The sequence below is a fragment of the Monodelphis domestica genome, chromosome 3, assembly GCF_027887165.1.
Source record: "Monodelphis domestica isolate mMonDom1 chromosome 3, mMonDom1.pri, whole genome shotgun sequence".
In the NCBI taxonomy this organism is placed as follows: Eukaryota; Metazoa; Chordata; class Mammalia; order Didelphimorphia; family Didelphidae; genus Monodelphis; species Monodelphis domestica.
This window is the reverse complement of record NC_077229.1, coordinates 417,904,262-417,919,198: the sequence shown is the minus strand read 5'-3', so window position 1 is coordinate 417,919,198 and position 14,937 is coordinate 417,904,262. Positions and strand designations below refer to the sequence as shown.

At 32.3% G+C, this 14,937-nt stretch overlaps 1 protein-coding gene across 10 annotated transcripts in view; it reads right to left on the bottom strand.

Annotated features, from left to right (window-relative positions):
* The window catches only part of ARK2N (arkadia (RNF111) N-terminal like PKA signaling regulator 2N), a 98,256-nt gene that overhangs the window by 14,930 nt on the left and 68,389 nt on the right, over window positions 1-14,937 (bottom strand). For 5 of the 10 annotated variants that reach the window (XM_007486629.3, XM_007486626.3, XM_007486625.3 and 2 more), the window contains exon 3: window positions 4,927-5,109. The exons of 1 other annotated variant lie outside the window; for it this stretch is intronic. In XM_007486629.3, the coding sequence (XP_007486691.1) occupies window positions 4,927-5,109 (183 nt within the window). Of the gene's footprint in view, window positions 1-407; window positions 669-4,926; window positions 5,163-14,937 lie in introns of those variants that run through there. 4 more of the 10 variants (XR_463920.3, XR_008917831.1, XM_056824389.1 and 1 more) reach the window with 4 other exon arrangements.

Sequence of the window (14,937 nt, the reverse complement as noted above, 5' to 3'; positions counted from 1 at the left end):
GCACATAAAAAATTGCAAATCAAGTCTGCCACATTTGGTTCAGTTAAACTTGTACAACTCAGTAAAAATGACAACTGGAAAAAGGAAGACTGGCTTTGTGTTTGTGTGTGGTTAGCACATTTTTATTTTTTACCAAAGACAATCAGTAACAAGATAAAATAAGGCAAATCAAACAAGAGCTCAGAGATAAAAAAAAAATATGAAAACACAAATCTTCTGGCAAATGCTAGGGCCCTTACAGACAAGGTTTATGAGCTAGTCCGCCACATTTCCAGCATTAAGGCAAGGAAGATGTGTCATATGATGATAAGGCAGCTGGGATCTGCTCCAGGCCTGGGAGATGCTGTTCTCCATAATGGGGCATCAAACATATTCATAAAGAGTCAGAGATGTAGCTCCACTCCCACCTGCTTTCAGCTGTTTTGGAGCCACAGCCTGCAGGTTCTTCCTTTCACTGAGACCCTCCTAATGTCATGTCAAAATTTCTTTAAGGACTTTCTATGCAAGCCCTAATCCTCTCTGGCCTCTTTATTAGCTCCCTCGTGGTTTCATGGGAGCCCATTGGCAAATCGGATGTCTAGAACAAGCAGTCAAAATTTCTAAAATGTTCTCTGAGACACTGCCAGTGGTGATGGTAGTCTTCTCCAGCTCTGATGCAAGAATCAGGCCTGTAGAGAAAGAAGTGTAAATACCTCAATTATCATATATTAAACTGTATAATAAATCAAGAGGTTATATTTAGCTATGATGACAGATGGCTGTCTCTGTTTAGACTCTTTGTACTGACTGTACACATCTTTGGAAAGACAGTTTCCCTAATTTCTATAATCATCAGAAAATTCTATGTTTTTGTTCTCCCATGAGGGACTTTTTTCAACTTTTATTAAAAAGTCAGGACAGATAGTTATTATAGGAAGAATAATCGCTGAAGAATGGCAACTAGATTACATGTGAAAATTACTTTCTCAAAAACAAAAGAACAAATTTAAATAGAAAAAACTTAAGATTTTCAAGTCTACTAGGCAAAGGCCAAACCTAATTTGTTAGGTATTTCCTAAATTCCATTCTCTCTTTTTTTTTAAACAGCAAAAAATTCAGAGAACAGAGATAGTTTATTGTTTGTTTGTTTTTAATTTTTAGAATCATTCACTCTACTTTATCATCACATGGCACAAAGCATTAAAAAGATTTCAGATAATGTAATCATTTGGGGTTTTCAGAAAGGACTTTTTGAGGAGAAAACTCTTTAGAAAAAAAAATACTATTGATATGCCTAAATCTTTTGAACAGCAACATCCAAAAAACATGACTCTGTACATATCAGAAAGATCATTTTTATCAAAAACATATTTATAGGAAGCAGGCAATCAACCTGGAAAACATTTTAGTTAATGTAGCTTGTTGACACCTTCCCAAAAAATATATTACAAAGAATTACTCTTCCTGAAAGCCAGAATCATCCATAGGGTTTTAAATATGATGGGTGTTATCAAAGACAAGGCAATAAGCTGATTACAAGCAGCCTTCATAGGAAAGTTAAGTCTCAACATCACTACTGATCTAATATTGGCCTAGAAAAAAGAATCTAAGGCTAGTGTATCTCACTACTTCATAGATGTGACATGGAGGAAAGCAAATCTTTTTACTTCAATTTATTCATTTTTAAGAATAGGAACAACACTTTTCTTCTATCTCCCGATAATAAAGATGTTGAGGGAATAAATGAGAATATAAACAGAAATGTATAGGTATGTATACATAGACACAGACATATATATTCTTGAATACTTCTGAGGTCTCTAAATTCAATTACTCTGACCAAAAAAAAAAAAGTCTGACTGTAAGTATCAATAGAATCCACTCTCATCTTTCCCCATCCTTCCTAGCCATCCAAATATATAACTAAAGCTTCCTACAGTGAATTGCTGGTGGTTATAGTAAAAAGGAAAGATTTTTTCAGACAGACTAATGTATTTAATTAACAAAAGAAATAAATCCCCAAGAACAATGGGAAATCCATCCCAGTCAATTTACTACTGTTTTTAGGAATCACAACAAGCAAGAAAAAGGAAACAAACAGTAAATAGTAGTACCTGAATGGTCCAATTCCTCTGACGACTAGTGGCTGGCCTGACTTCTACTTCATTTTCCTTAATTTGTTGTTGATTTAGTTGTTTTGTCTTGGTTTCAGTGCCGTCCACTTGGGTCCCAGAACATCAATTCTTTTATAAGAATGGGTGGGTTATTCTGATCTCACTGAGGTGGTAACTACCTCAGAGAGTAACTGCTCCAATTTTAGGATTATGAATATGCAATCCAGATTGCAAGGTTTAGCCCAAGGTATTCTTTTTTTTTTATTATAAATTTGAAATTTTAATAGCTTTTTGAGACCCAGGTTCACATTTATATATCAAGAGGCCATTTGACTCTGTTAAAACATCATATTTCAAGGCCTAAAATTACAAGGAAAATCAGGAACAAACATATAATGTATTTACCCTTACATTGCAGCATGATTGACATGCTCTAAATTTAATGGGCTAGTTTTCTGTTGTCATAATTTGAAAGCAAGGGTAAACTTGTATCTCAAAGTCACAATAGTGTTGGCAGGTATTAGAATAGCACTGATGAAAAAAATGGCCCTGAAATTAGAGGTAGAAGAAGTAGGGCAAAGTCTGTTAAAACTGTGATAAAGATTGAATTCTCAGATCTAATCTATATTCTAAAAAAGAATTCAAGTGGGAACGTGAGTGAAATTTGGAACTACTTAAACTAAATGTTATCTCAAGTTATAATGTAGGTGCTAAATACAAATAATAAATTTTTTTTAGTCTTGAAAATTCTAAATATTATCAAGAAATTCTAGTTAAATTCCAAACTAACTGTGATATAACTTTTTTTTTAATTATAAAGAGTTCACTACAGAGTTCCTCTTAATTGGAAGAGTAGGGAAAATTCTAAAATGAGGCATGTTAGCAATTTAAGATCAGTAATAAGAAATCATCCTCCAAATGATTAAGCCCAAAACATAGATGATTCAATTAAATAAATACTTTACATGAATACAGGCTGCATTAAGCAATATGTGAATAAGTATGTATCACCCTGTGGTTTATTTCTCATACCTAAGATGATGGCAGTAAAGTCAATTGCATTACATTTGTGTAATGCTTTACACTCTTCAAAATGCTTTCTTTTGTTACCTAATTCAAAATCCATAAAACAATGTAGTCAAGTAAAATAATTATTACTACCCATTTTACAAATGGACTGACACTGATGCTCAGAGAAGCTAAGGTAAATTCCTTAAGGTCTCATAGTTCATTAGCAGAAAACTCAGTTCTAAGACATAACCTCTTCCTCCTAATTCAAAGCTCTTTCAAAAAAAAAACCAAAAAAACCAACAACTTAAAATTAGTTCAACCATAGTGAACCTCAATTTAAGTACAAAAGAAAAGTTTAGAAAAGAAAACATTTCCAAGTTAAATTTTTAAGAAAAAAAGTCCCCATGACAATCTTCTTTTCATTTCTTTTTATGGTTTATAAGAATTTCAGTCCCGGCAATACCCAACATTAAAGAGATTGTGTTCTAAACATGCAATTATAAATTGATTCTTTAGAAACTTTTATTTCCCATATAAACCAAATTATGAATGATGATTGAATTCCCAGGTTAGCCTACAGAAGCCCAGTTAGCAGATTATTAAGTAATATGAATATATAATGAAAAATAGTTGAATTTGACAATAAATATGTATTAAGTATCAAGTATGTACAAGGCACTAGGGAAGGCTACAAAGACAAAAAAGACAAGAAGCCCTGCTCTTGAGCTTACATTCTACAATACTGTCCATTAAGAATTTCTTAACAATACAAAAAAAAAAAAGAACAAAGTTTTCTTTATCTTAAATAATAGTGCTGAGAAAAATCACATTTTCTTTTTTTTTTTATTCTTTGCCCTCTGTCTTAGAATCAATACTAAGTATGGATTCCAAGGCAGAAGAGTGGTAAGGGCTAGGCAATGGGGATTAACTGACTTGCCCAGGAATATACAGCTAGGAAGTGTCTGAGGCCAGATTTGAACTCAGGATTTCCCATTTCCAGGCCTGGCTTTCTATACACTGAGCCACCTAGCTGGCCCCAAATCTACTTTTAAAGAAAGGAGAAGGTAAATGGAAGGAGTATTTCCAGAAGAGCTCTAGTACTGCTTCTTAAGTTTAACTTCATTCAAACCTTAGGACTTTCCACTTTTTGGTATCCCTAATGACTTGACCTTATCGGTCATGAAATTAGGGCTCTTTCTTGGTCCATAATTAGAATAAGAAGGAGAAAGAGAAGGAGGTAAGGATGAGGGAATTTTCTATTCTTCACAGATAACCTGACAAGAACTAGAAAAGAATAGTAGGAAAAAATAAAATTGGATATATGTATTTATAGGAAAGGCTACATGCAGGTGATTTAATGAGATCTGTAAGCATTGAAATATGGAAGAATTGAAATTTATTGTGTTCACGATCCTCCAAGGAAATGGAGAGGAAAGCTGTCTATACCAAGTAGTTTCTGGGCTTAAGAAATAATTATCATCAGAATAGACAAAGAGTTACTGTTCATGTTCTAAGGACAAGTGTCTTAACCCAGATCACACAGTGATTAAGAGTCAGAACTCAAATCCAGATCCTTTAATTCCAAATTCAGGGATATTTCACTACCACACTATCTTGGTAGAATCCCCAAATGCCTTCACAAATCTGTGACATAATACTCTATCTTGGTCAGACATTTACTTGGTCAGATATTTACTACTACCTAATAAAAATGTATCTGACTTGACCCATTCTGTTCTTTAGGCAGGTTATAACTAAAGAAAAAATACTGCCAGGACACATGCATGTTATGGCATCAGAGAAGTGGTTAAAGTTGACCAACCTGCCTCAGCATTCAGTTCCTCTAGAAGCCCGCTGGTCTTCCAGGTAGCTCCTGTATCCTGGCTTCCTAAAGAATTACTGTGCTCTTGAACTACTGCAGCCGCCAATAAATTGTCCACATTTACCACTTCAGGGTCAGAGTTGGTGTCAGATATATCATAATGAGCTACAATTGAAGGTCCATCTGGGAAAGAAAGAAAATGTATACTGTATCTATATGTGGGGAGAAAAATATTCCTGAAAAAAAAAAAACAGAAGAGCTTTCTAAATGTCAGATTCCTTTTACTATCTTATCGTATTTGCAGTAGAAGAGTTGTCCTTCATACAACTAAAATTTAAACAAAATGCAATACTAGAAATGTACCCTAAGTTTACAAAGATGTATAACATTAGAACAAGGGAAAATGTTCATTTAAAGATTGTACTAACAATGTTACATTCAATTCTTTTCACTATCCTAAAGTGAAGTTCATTAATTCTTTTCACTATGCTAAAGAATAAAATATTAAGAATAAGAGGAATGATTCTACTCCATATAAGATGAAAGTGAACTTTCATGGAGACTTTTAAAGTATAAAATTGATATAAACCATTAACAAGAAAAATTACATTTTAAAAAATTGATTTGAGAGTATTTAACTTTCGATGGATTACACTAACCAAAGCTGTAGCTTTGCAAGAAAAAGGAATATGGGAATGTTCTTTACATAACATTAATAAGGCATATACACCAAAGTTTGAAATATATGAAATCACAGAAGTTTCTAAAACAAAGTAAACAAATACTACACAAGAGCAATTCATGAACTACTAATCTATTCCAAGCAATGTACTGAGACAACAAAATGTTTGTATATATACAATATAAATGTATTTTCAAAACTAATAAATCTGCAATATCCATTTTCAGGATTTTATTTTGAAATGTTGAGAATGGAGACCACATTGTGCAAAAAAAGTATTTTTTCTTCGCTCAAATGACAGTCTATTCTTCAAATAAATAATGGGTAATTTTTGAATTGTTAGAAAAAGCGACAAAATAGAAATCACACTGAAAGATATTCAGATATTCAAAAGGAAGATAAGATCCTTCCCATTCTAACTGGCACTCCTGAAGTTCATTCCAAAGTGAGTATACTCCAGCAGTCCATGCTAAAATAACCCACTATTCAGGTACATAAATTAAAAAATAAAAATAAAAACAGTGGCCATGTTCCTCTCAACAACAATGCCTAAACTAAAAACTTTCCTTAAGAAAACAAGGAACAAAACAAAATAAAAACCAAAAAACTGGGTCATAAACTTAGAGACTGCAGTGGTTTTAGAGGTCCTCTAGTATAACCTCTTCATTTTGCAGAAAAGGAACTCTGGTTGAAAGACTTTAAGAGACTTGTCCAAGGTTATTCATTATTAAGTTATTATTAAGTATGAGAACCCATATTTTAACCCAATTTCCTTTGACTACTCCAAAACAATGCTCTTTCTATTGTGCTATTCTTGCTTCGGATCATACAAAATCCCATTAACACTAAATTACACTAGATTTAGAATAAAATGGACATAAAAGGATGCCATTTGTTACTAAAGGCAATACATAATAAGCCTAAAAAATGTCTCCATAAGGAATATTCTTTCATCCTACAAATGGATATTGTAACAACCACTGACTTTTCAAAGAGAAACAAAGTTCAACTAATCAGTAAAATATGAAAAGAAGTTATTTTCTAAATATTGGTATGTAATTTTTTTTTTTATAAATTGGCCACTGAAGATAAAAAGGAACAATACTTTTTTTAGTTTTTGTTCCTCCAACATAGTCCCACAGATTAATGGAATAATGTTACTAACATCAAAAAAAATTTAAAACCCAACATAAAAGTAAATATGTAATAGATGCCAGCATATAAAGCGCGAACATGCCACAATATGAAATTCTGACGATTAGATATAAAATGAAAAAGATTACTTAATTAGAAAAATGATCATCATTCCCCCAAAAGGACGAGATTAATTTTATCAGGGACCTTTTAAAATCAGATTGTTAAGGAATGATCCATGGTTTTATTGAAGAGTATGTACTTTAATCTAAATTAAAAAGACTAGAGCATGATAGTTTTTGTAAAGGAAATAAAGCAGCACTGCTTGATAGCTTTCATAATATCGTCAGAGTTCAAAATATATATATATATGATATATATATGCACACATATATATACATATATATCAATATGCTAATCTCCTTTAAAAACACATTTGAGTGCAGAAGATACGAGGGTCAAGTACAATATTGACTATTTGACAACATTTTTTTGGAAAAGAACTGATTTTAAGTTACTTAGTTCTTTCAATGAACTCTTTCAGTGCTCTTTCAGTTTTTAACTATTTTGCCAATTGTACTGGGACAAAACTCATCAAAATTTACATAGATCCAGAAATGTCAAATTAGATTTAAACATAAAGTCATTATCAGTCAAAGTCAAAATTGTACCACTCCTACATGTATAATCATGCAAAAAATATATATATATATAATAAATGTGTATACATGCAGAGTGATATTTCTTATCACCTACCCATGGAAATAACTTGTGTGAAAGTCTTCTTCAGTAGGAAATACAAGCATAAACTTGTTATCTGTAGCTCCACTCTTGTATCTTCCACACTTCCAAACAGCACACCTTATATATAACTTAGCTTAAATTTAATATACATCATAAACAAAAACAGCAACATTTTTACATAATCTTGCATTCCATGACAGTAATAAATTTGATCACTAACCACAATTTTAGTTTCCAGAAACCTCAATTAAGTGAATGATACTTTACAATCTTCCAATAAAGAAATTTGTTTGTCAGTTATCTTTCCAATATGAATTTGAAATTCAGTCTTTGTGTGCCAGGGTCAAAGTAAACTTATTATCAATAAATCTTGGCTTCATCATGATGGTGAATCATCCATACTATAGTATACAAATCTAATATCCTAGAGTAATTTGTCTGCTTTTGAAAAGGACAACAATTCTGAAACCACGAAGGTGTTAAGGCAGCTGACTTGAGATATTTATGCTGTCAGTTTCAACCTACTCATGTGACTATATTAAACAATGAAGAGAAACAACCTCTGTTCTACATCTGTTTATTTCTCTGAGCTGTAAGGGAAAAAAATATCACAACTTAAGAAAGAATCAGTTTTTACAAGACTGTCAACAAAGAATGTTCAGGTGAAGATTTACTAAGATATATTTCTCATTTTGTGAAATAAGTAATTGAGAGCAAAAGTCAGTGCCTGTTCTATATTCAAAGTATCTACTCCATCTTCTCACTTGTATTTTGAATTTTAGCATATGTCAATACCTTAATTTTTTAAGCAGATTTTTGCCCCTTTATACCCATTAAAAATGACCATTAAAAGATTTTCTCCAGGGGTATTGTTTTAGTTTGTAAATTATCCAGTTTCCTTGCTTCTCCTGCTCTTTATGGTAGAAGGACTTTTGGATACTTCTCTACTATTAATTATCTTTGACACTAAGGAGGACAAAGGAAATAAAATATTTCAATTCATTGAATTTTTTTAATAGCTTCATTTTTTAAAAAAAGCTGCATGGGGCAAAGGATTTCTAACCTTTTTGATAATATAAATCCTGAAGATTATTTATCATCTATTAGCAGAAAGTAGAATTGTTACATGATTTCCCATAAAATACTGTAACTCCTATTATTTTCCCTTTGTTTCCCCTCTATTCTCCCTATGAAACCACCAAAAAAGTATTTCCTTCTCCGTGTGTATCTTAATATTGGCATCCATTTTATTTTCTCTTACTCAAATGTGAGTTCTCTTATCTGTTCTAACAATATTCTTTCATAAAAATCATTCTCAACAATATTATAATTCTCAATATAATATATTCTAAATAATAAAATATTATCAAATATATTCTCTCATATAAGCTTTCCAAATATTGTGGACTTCACTCTTTTCTAATCATTGGTTTTCTTAAGGACATAAAAACCAGTTTGAATCAAGCAGAAAAGAAATAAGCTGTGTCAATATATCTTTACTTGGACATTCAATTCTTGAATAAATGATTGGTTTCAAGTTTTATTTTCATTTTATCTTTTCTATCAAGGAGAATAATTTTCAGAGTAACGAAATAGTGGATGAAAACTGCAGAGAAATCTGTATCAGTTTGATTTTTAAAAAGATAACTTTTAACAAGCAGAGCTAACCAAAAATGGAATAAGCCGCTTTCTCCAGGGAATGAGTTCCCAAATACTGGGAATCTTCAAGTGAAGACTAGATAACCTCTTGTTATAGGTATTGTAGAAAAACCAACAGGGAAGATTTGATGATCTCCAAGGTCCCTGCTAACTGAGTTTACGGATAGGATTATTTTAAAATGGAACAAAGATTTAAGAAGGAATTAAAACTCAAAATAAATGAAGAAAGCAAAGAATGACTCTCAATAAATTCAAGTCACTTGGCCTAGATAATTTGGACCTTAAGATATGAAAAAGACTCACCAATGTAAATTACTATTAGTATTCTCTGAATAACTGTAGGTTTTAACTTGGAGACAAATAAAAAAAAGGCTGATTTTGGTAAACTGTATCAACAAGCAAGACAGCAATTCCTGGGGAAAATTCCAGAAAGGATTATTTTTGAAGGGGTGATATGTAAGCACTTATTAAAAAATAATTACCAAAAGCCAAAACATTAGGAATGTTATACCAGAATAACTGTCTTTGTTTTTTTTTTCTTGACATAGTTAGTAAACTAATATATAAGGGAATGCCAAAGATAATGCCTATGTGAGTCACAACAAGAAAATGATATCTTCATGGACAAGATGAAGATAAGTAGATGAAATAAAGTACAGTTAAGACATATTCGAAACTGATTGAATGACTAAATCCAGAGTATTGCTAATGCATGTCAACCTGGAAAGCTTTCTAAGTATTTGACTCCATTGTGTTCAACAATTTTATCAATGAGTTGGAGGAAGGTCTAGATCAGATTTCTGAATTCTATAATGTTGAAAAGAATGAACAAAACAGTTGATATTCCGGACCAATATGAGATCTAAAAACATCACAACAGTCTATAACAATGGACTAAAACTACCAAGATGAACTATAATGGAGATTAATGCAAAAATCTTAGAGTTGGTTTCAAAAAATAGCACAAGAACAGAATGAAAAAAATTTGGCTAAGCATCTGTGTATACAAAGACTTAAGATTTTGGATGATTCCAAACACAACATCAATGAACAGAAAGTTAACAATAAAAAACATAATCTTAGACCACAACAGTAAGAAACAAAGTAGCCAAAAAAGGATGGCAAGAGTAACATTGCCCAATGTGTTTTAGTGAGACCATCTCTTAAGTTATTATGCTCAGTTCTAGGTACTTAATAAAGCAAAGTTCTACCACAGAAATTGACTAGGGTGAGGAAGGTAACTAAAATTGAACTATATGAGAAAATTGCAATAAAACAATAAAATAAAGGAATTGGTATGAAAGGGCTGGGGTAGAGGTGGTTGGAAAGGAGATATCAATCAATGGAAAAATATTTATTAAGTGCCTGCTATGTGCCAGGCACTGGCCTATGCTCTAGGGATCCAAAAAGAAGCAAAAGACAGAAACATAATCTGCCTCCAAATGCCTGCTGTAAAAAGACACTTGACCAACCGGCACACAGGACCAGAGCAAGGAAATTAAGTTATGAACCAATATGAAATTTTCCCCAATCATTAGAAGTGTCCAGAAATAGAATGGCTCCATTATCGTATTTCTCAAAATAAGGCTGGATAATCACTAACAGATATGATAGTTGGGATTCATAATCCAAATAGAGGATTACCTTACACTGGATAACTTCTGAGGTATTTTTATACTATGGATCTATGATTAAATTCTTGATCAGACATACACATTGTTAAATACAAATGCAAACTATTTCACCAAACAGAAATCTGATTACTCATTCTTTTGCATTATCCAAGTCTCTAAAGCTTCTCTTACAGTGAGGCAATTCTCTTTAACAACCTATACAGATATGCTTGCCTCTAAGATACCACTAGAAATTTCGTTTTTTTTTTATTTTCTCGCCTCTTAATATAAAGACTCTAAGTTTCTTGGGATATAAACCAAAGTCCCAAATTCTCATTCTGCTCCAGTGCCTTCAATCAACAGGAATATGAGTGATAGTGAGGGAAATGATAGAGATAATGTCATGGTAAATGGAAACAGAGAAAAAACTTTCAATATCCTCTTCATTCCTACCATCCTAGCCCACACATTATGAGGAAGGGGAAGGAAAACCTGTACTGCTACAGTTGCTGCTCTACAGTTGCTGCTCCACCCCCAAGACCTATTTTCTAGATTCTCACCCCACAATTCCCTGTAGCCCCACTTCTGTCCTGTTTCACAAATTCTCTGGCCCAAACCACAGCAACTAACCACAATCATCTAACAGTTAGAGTGATACTCTCCCTTGTGAGTGTGGCAGAACAGCAAAAACAAGTCTTCAAAGGCCAACTGCCAGGATTACAAGTTGGGGACATGATTCCTAACATAGTGAGTTTAATTTTTTATTTTGCTTTCCTAAAGAAATATTGCTGCATATGGTTAATAGTGTCTACAGTATAACTTAATACAGAATCTACTAGAGACTATCTTCTCCTACTACCACCACCACCACCACCACTACCACCACTTCTACTACTACTATTTTTGTGGTCTGGCCTGGGAACTTAAACACAAGATTTAACATTGTTTCATTCAATATTTGTTGAACTTATATCATACACAAGTTGCCCTCTGATTGGGGGGAAGGGTGAGAGGCAGGGAGCACAAAAAGAACATGCCATATTTTTCTATTCTTAAAGCTTACTATGTGGAAATGGCTTTAATTTTTTTGTTTGTTTGTTTTAAACCCTTACCTACCCTCTAGGAATCCATACTGTATATGGGTTCCAAGGCAGGCAATGAGGTGAATTGCCCAGGGTCACACAGCTGGGAAGTATCTGAGGTTGGGTTTGAACCCAGAACCTCCCATCTCTAGGCCTGGCTCAATGCACTGAGCTACCCAGCTGACCCTGGCTTTAGAGTTTAAAAGTACTAACTTTACTTTTGGAACAGATTGTTTGTAAATTGTGGGTATTCAAAAACTGACAACTATAATTTTACAGTTACTGGAAGCATAAAATCTGGTAAAAGTATTTAGCATTATATATCAAGATACCAATTTTTGCCAGTGACTTTGCTACAAATGTCATTCATATCAAGAAAGAAAAAACTATTTGGGGGAATACTAAATTTGGGAATAGCCAGATGATTCTTAAAAAGAAGAATTATACTAAACTCAAAGTCTTCAAAAACTGGCATAACAAACTGAGGTCAATTAAACAAAAATGTCAAAGACCATCATAACCAGCAAAAAAAATCTTCTCTGTGACAGATTTTGGAAACACATACAAAACTAATGCATATTTATTTTCTCAGAACTGTACCATAAAGCCAATTTAATAAACTGATAAAGGGACAAGATTAAAAAAAATTAAATTTGGCAAAATAATAGCTGTTTTCCCTAAACAATAATAACTATAAATTATTGAATAACAAAGGTACTTTGGGCAATTAAATAAATTCAATTTATCATTTTGTACTGCACTAAACTCACAAGTTTTACTTGGAAGTAAAATAAACTATTATAAAAATGAAATATTCTAAGGCACTCAAAGATCTGAAGCCATATACCATGGCAAATTAGATATACCAGTAAAACAATTATGAAGAAATGAGATTTTCAGAACACTGTTTTACAGTTTTAAAGGACCATGGAAAATTTTAAATAAGCAGCAAAATACTAAAAACATTCAAAGTAATTTGAGTGAAGGAACAAGACTAAGAAGTTGTCACTTTAATATATACGAATAAAGAGGTGATCTAGGGGAAATAGAGAACTGGGTTTGAATTTCAAAATAGATGGAGTGTATAAGAAACAGGTACCAGCAGATTCTAAAGAAATCTAGTTATTTTGAAAGTCATATATGTATCCAAGAGAATCTATTTCTCCTCAAATAGGATCTATGCTTTGAAGAATTCATTTTTTTTAAACACATCCTATTATTACTGTAACAAAACAGACAGGCTATTGGAAGGAGGGGAAGAGACATAAACATAACAACTGAAAAAGGAAGGTCTTAGAACTAACTAACTTAAAACGAGGTCAGATAGTGTGAATTATCCCATGAATTATCCCATGAATTTATGCTTGCTAAAGAGCTTGTAGTCAACTTATGCTAATTAAGATTTACTCATCACAACTTTTCATCACCACTAAAAGAAGCTTGCCATATTATAATTCTGCTTGAATTTGCCAAATAATCATACTTAATATGAAGTTTTCTATGTTTAGTCTAAATTGAATGAAGAAAAAAATAATTTCTGCTTTCTTACAATATTCCTAAATCATCTGCTCATTATTGTCAGATAGTGGTGCCAAAGTCAGCTTCTACCATTTGAAACAAAAGTAAACACATTTTTAAGTAGCTTAACCATTGTCAAAACATGTATCACTATTAAGGAAGTCCAATATTCAAGAACTGTTTCAAAAGTATTCATTAAAATCTATTACATAAAATGCAAAACTCACTGATTTACTTTATAACTCAAGAACACAAGTCTTTAGTTATTGCCATAGAAATGAACTAAAAATATAGACTATTGCCCTTGTTATAAATGTAGTAACAAGAATAATTTAATCACACTTTATATTTATTTAACTCTAGATCACAGTAGTTACAATTCAAATATACAAGGTTAGTTTGGCAAAGGATACAGACTAAAAATACAGTAAGAAAAAATTTAATAGTCTAATAACATTCTCCCTAAAATATTAAAATTGAATGTAAATAGAACTTCATTTCTGAAGAAAATACTCTTGATTGTTGCCTTCATTTTTGTAGAAATCTGTTTCATGCAATAGTAACATCACATGAAATATATTTTGAAGATTGAATGGATTCAAGCTTGATTTATGCTTTCTACCATTAACTTTATTGCATTTGAAGGTATTCAAAGAGAAGCCAAGAAAGGAGAATTTGTTCATAAACTCTCTAAGTATCTGATGACTAGATTAAGTCTAATTTGCCTTCTAATACTTATCTCAAAGACAAAGTTCTCGATTGCTTTTAAAAAAGTTTTGAATATATTGCTAAAAGGAATTCATTTGTGAATCAATTCTGAAATACAAGTTATACCACAATTTTTTTAACCACAACTGCCTATGTAGTATTTTGAGCAACATACAAGATATCCCAAAAGTAATAGTGTAGCTTTAAGCTTTAAAAGCTAAAGCCATATGTAATTTAGAGGTAGGTGGTACAGTTACCAGAATAATAAGCCTATAATCATCAGGAAGACCTGAGTTCAAATCTGGCCTCCGACACTGGGCAAGTCACTTAATCCTATTTGTCAGTTTCCTCATCCATAAAACCATTCCAGTATCTTTGTTTGCTAAGAAAACACCAAATGAAGTCACAAAGGCTTGGGACCAAATGAACAAAAATACATATAATTTAAAAGGATGATAAGATATGTGCAATTTATATGGACTAACAATACCTATCAGGCACAAAATCAATTACCAACTCTATCCTGTGAAAGGCACTCTAACAGATCAACAAAAACAATATTGAATTTAGCATCAGAGCACCTCATTTCAAATTCTGCCACTGTACCACTTGATGGTTGCATGGGTAAGTCACTTATCTAGTTCCTTGTTTGTAAAATGAGAGGTTGTCAAAGATATGTCTTATGTACTCCAAATCTATGATCCTATGATCAGGTGCTGGCACTTAACTCCTCTCCTACCGTAAAAAGTTACTCCTCTCCAACTGGAGCATTTCAATATTGAATATAAAACTTGGGAATACAAGATAAAAAGACAAATTAAAGAGACTGTACTGTTTTACCAAGAAATTTGCATTTGGATGTCATTAAATA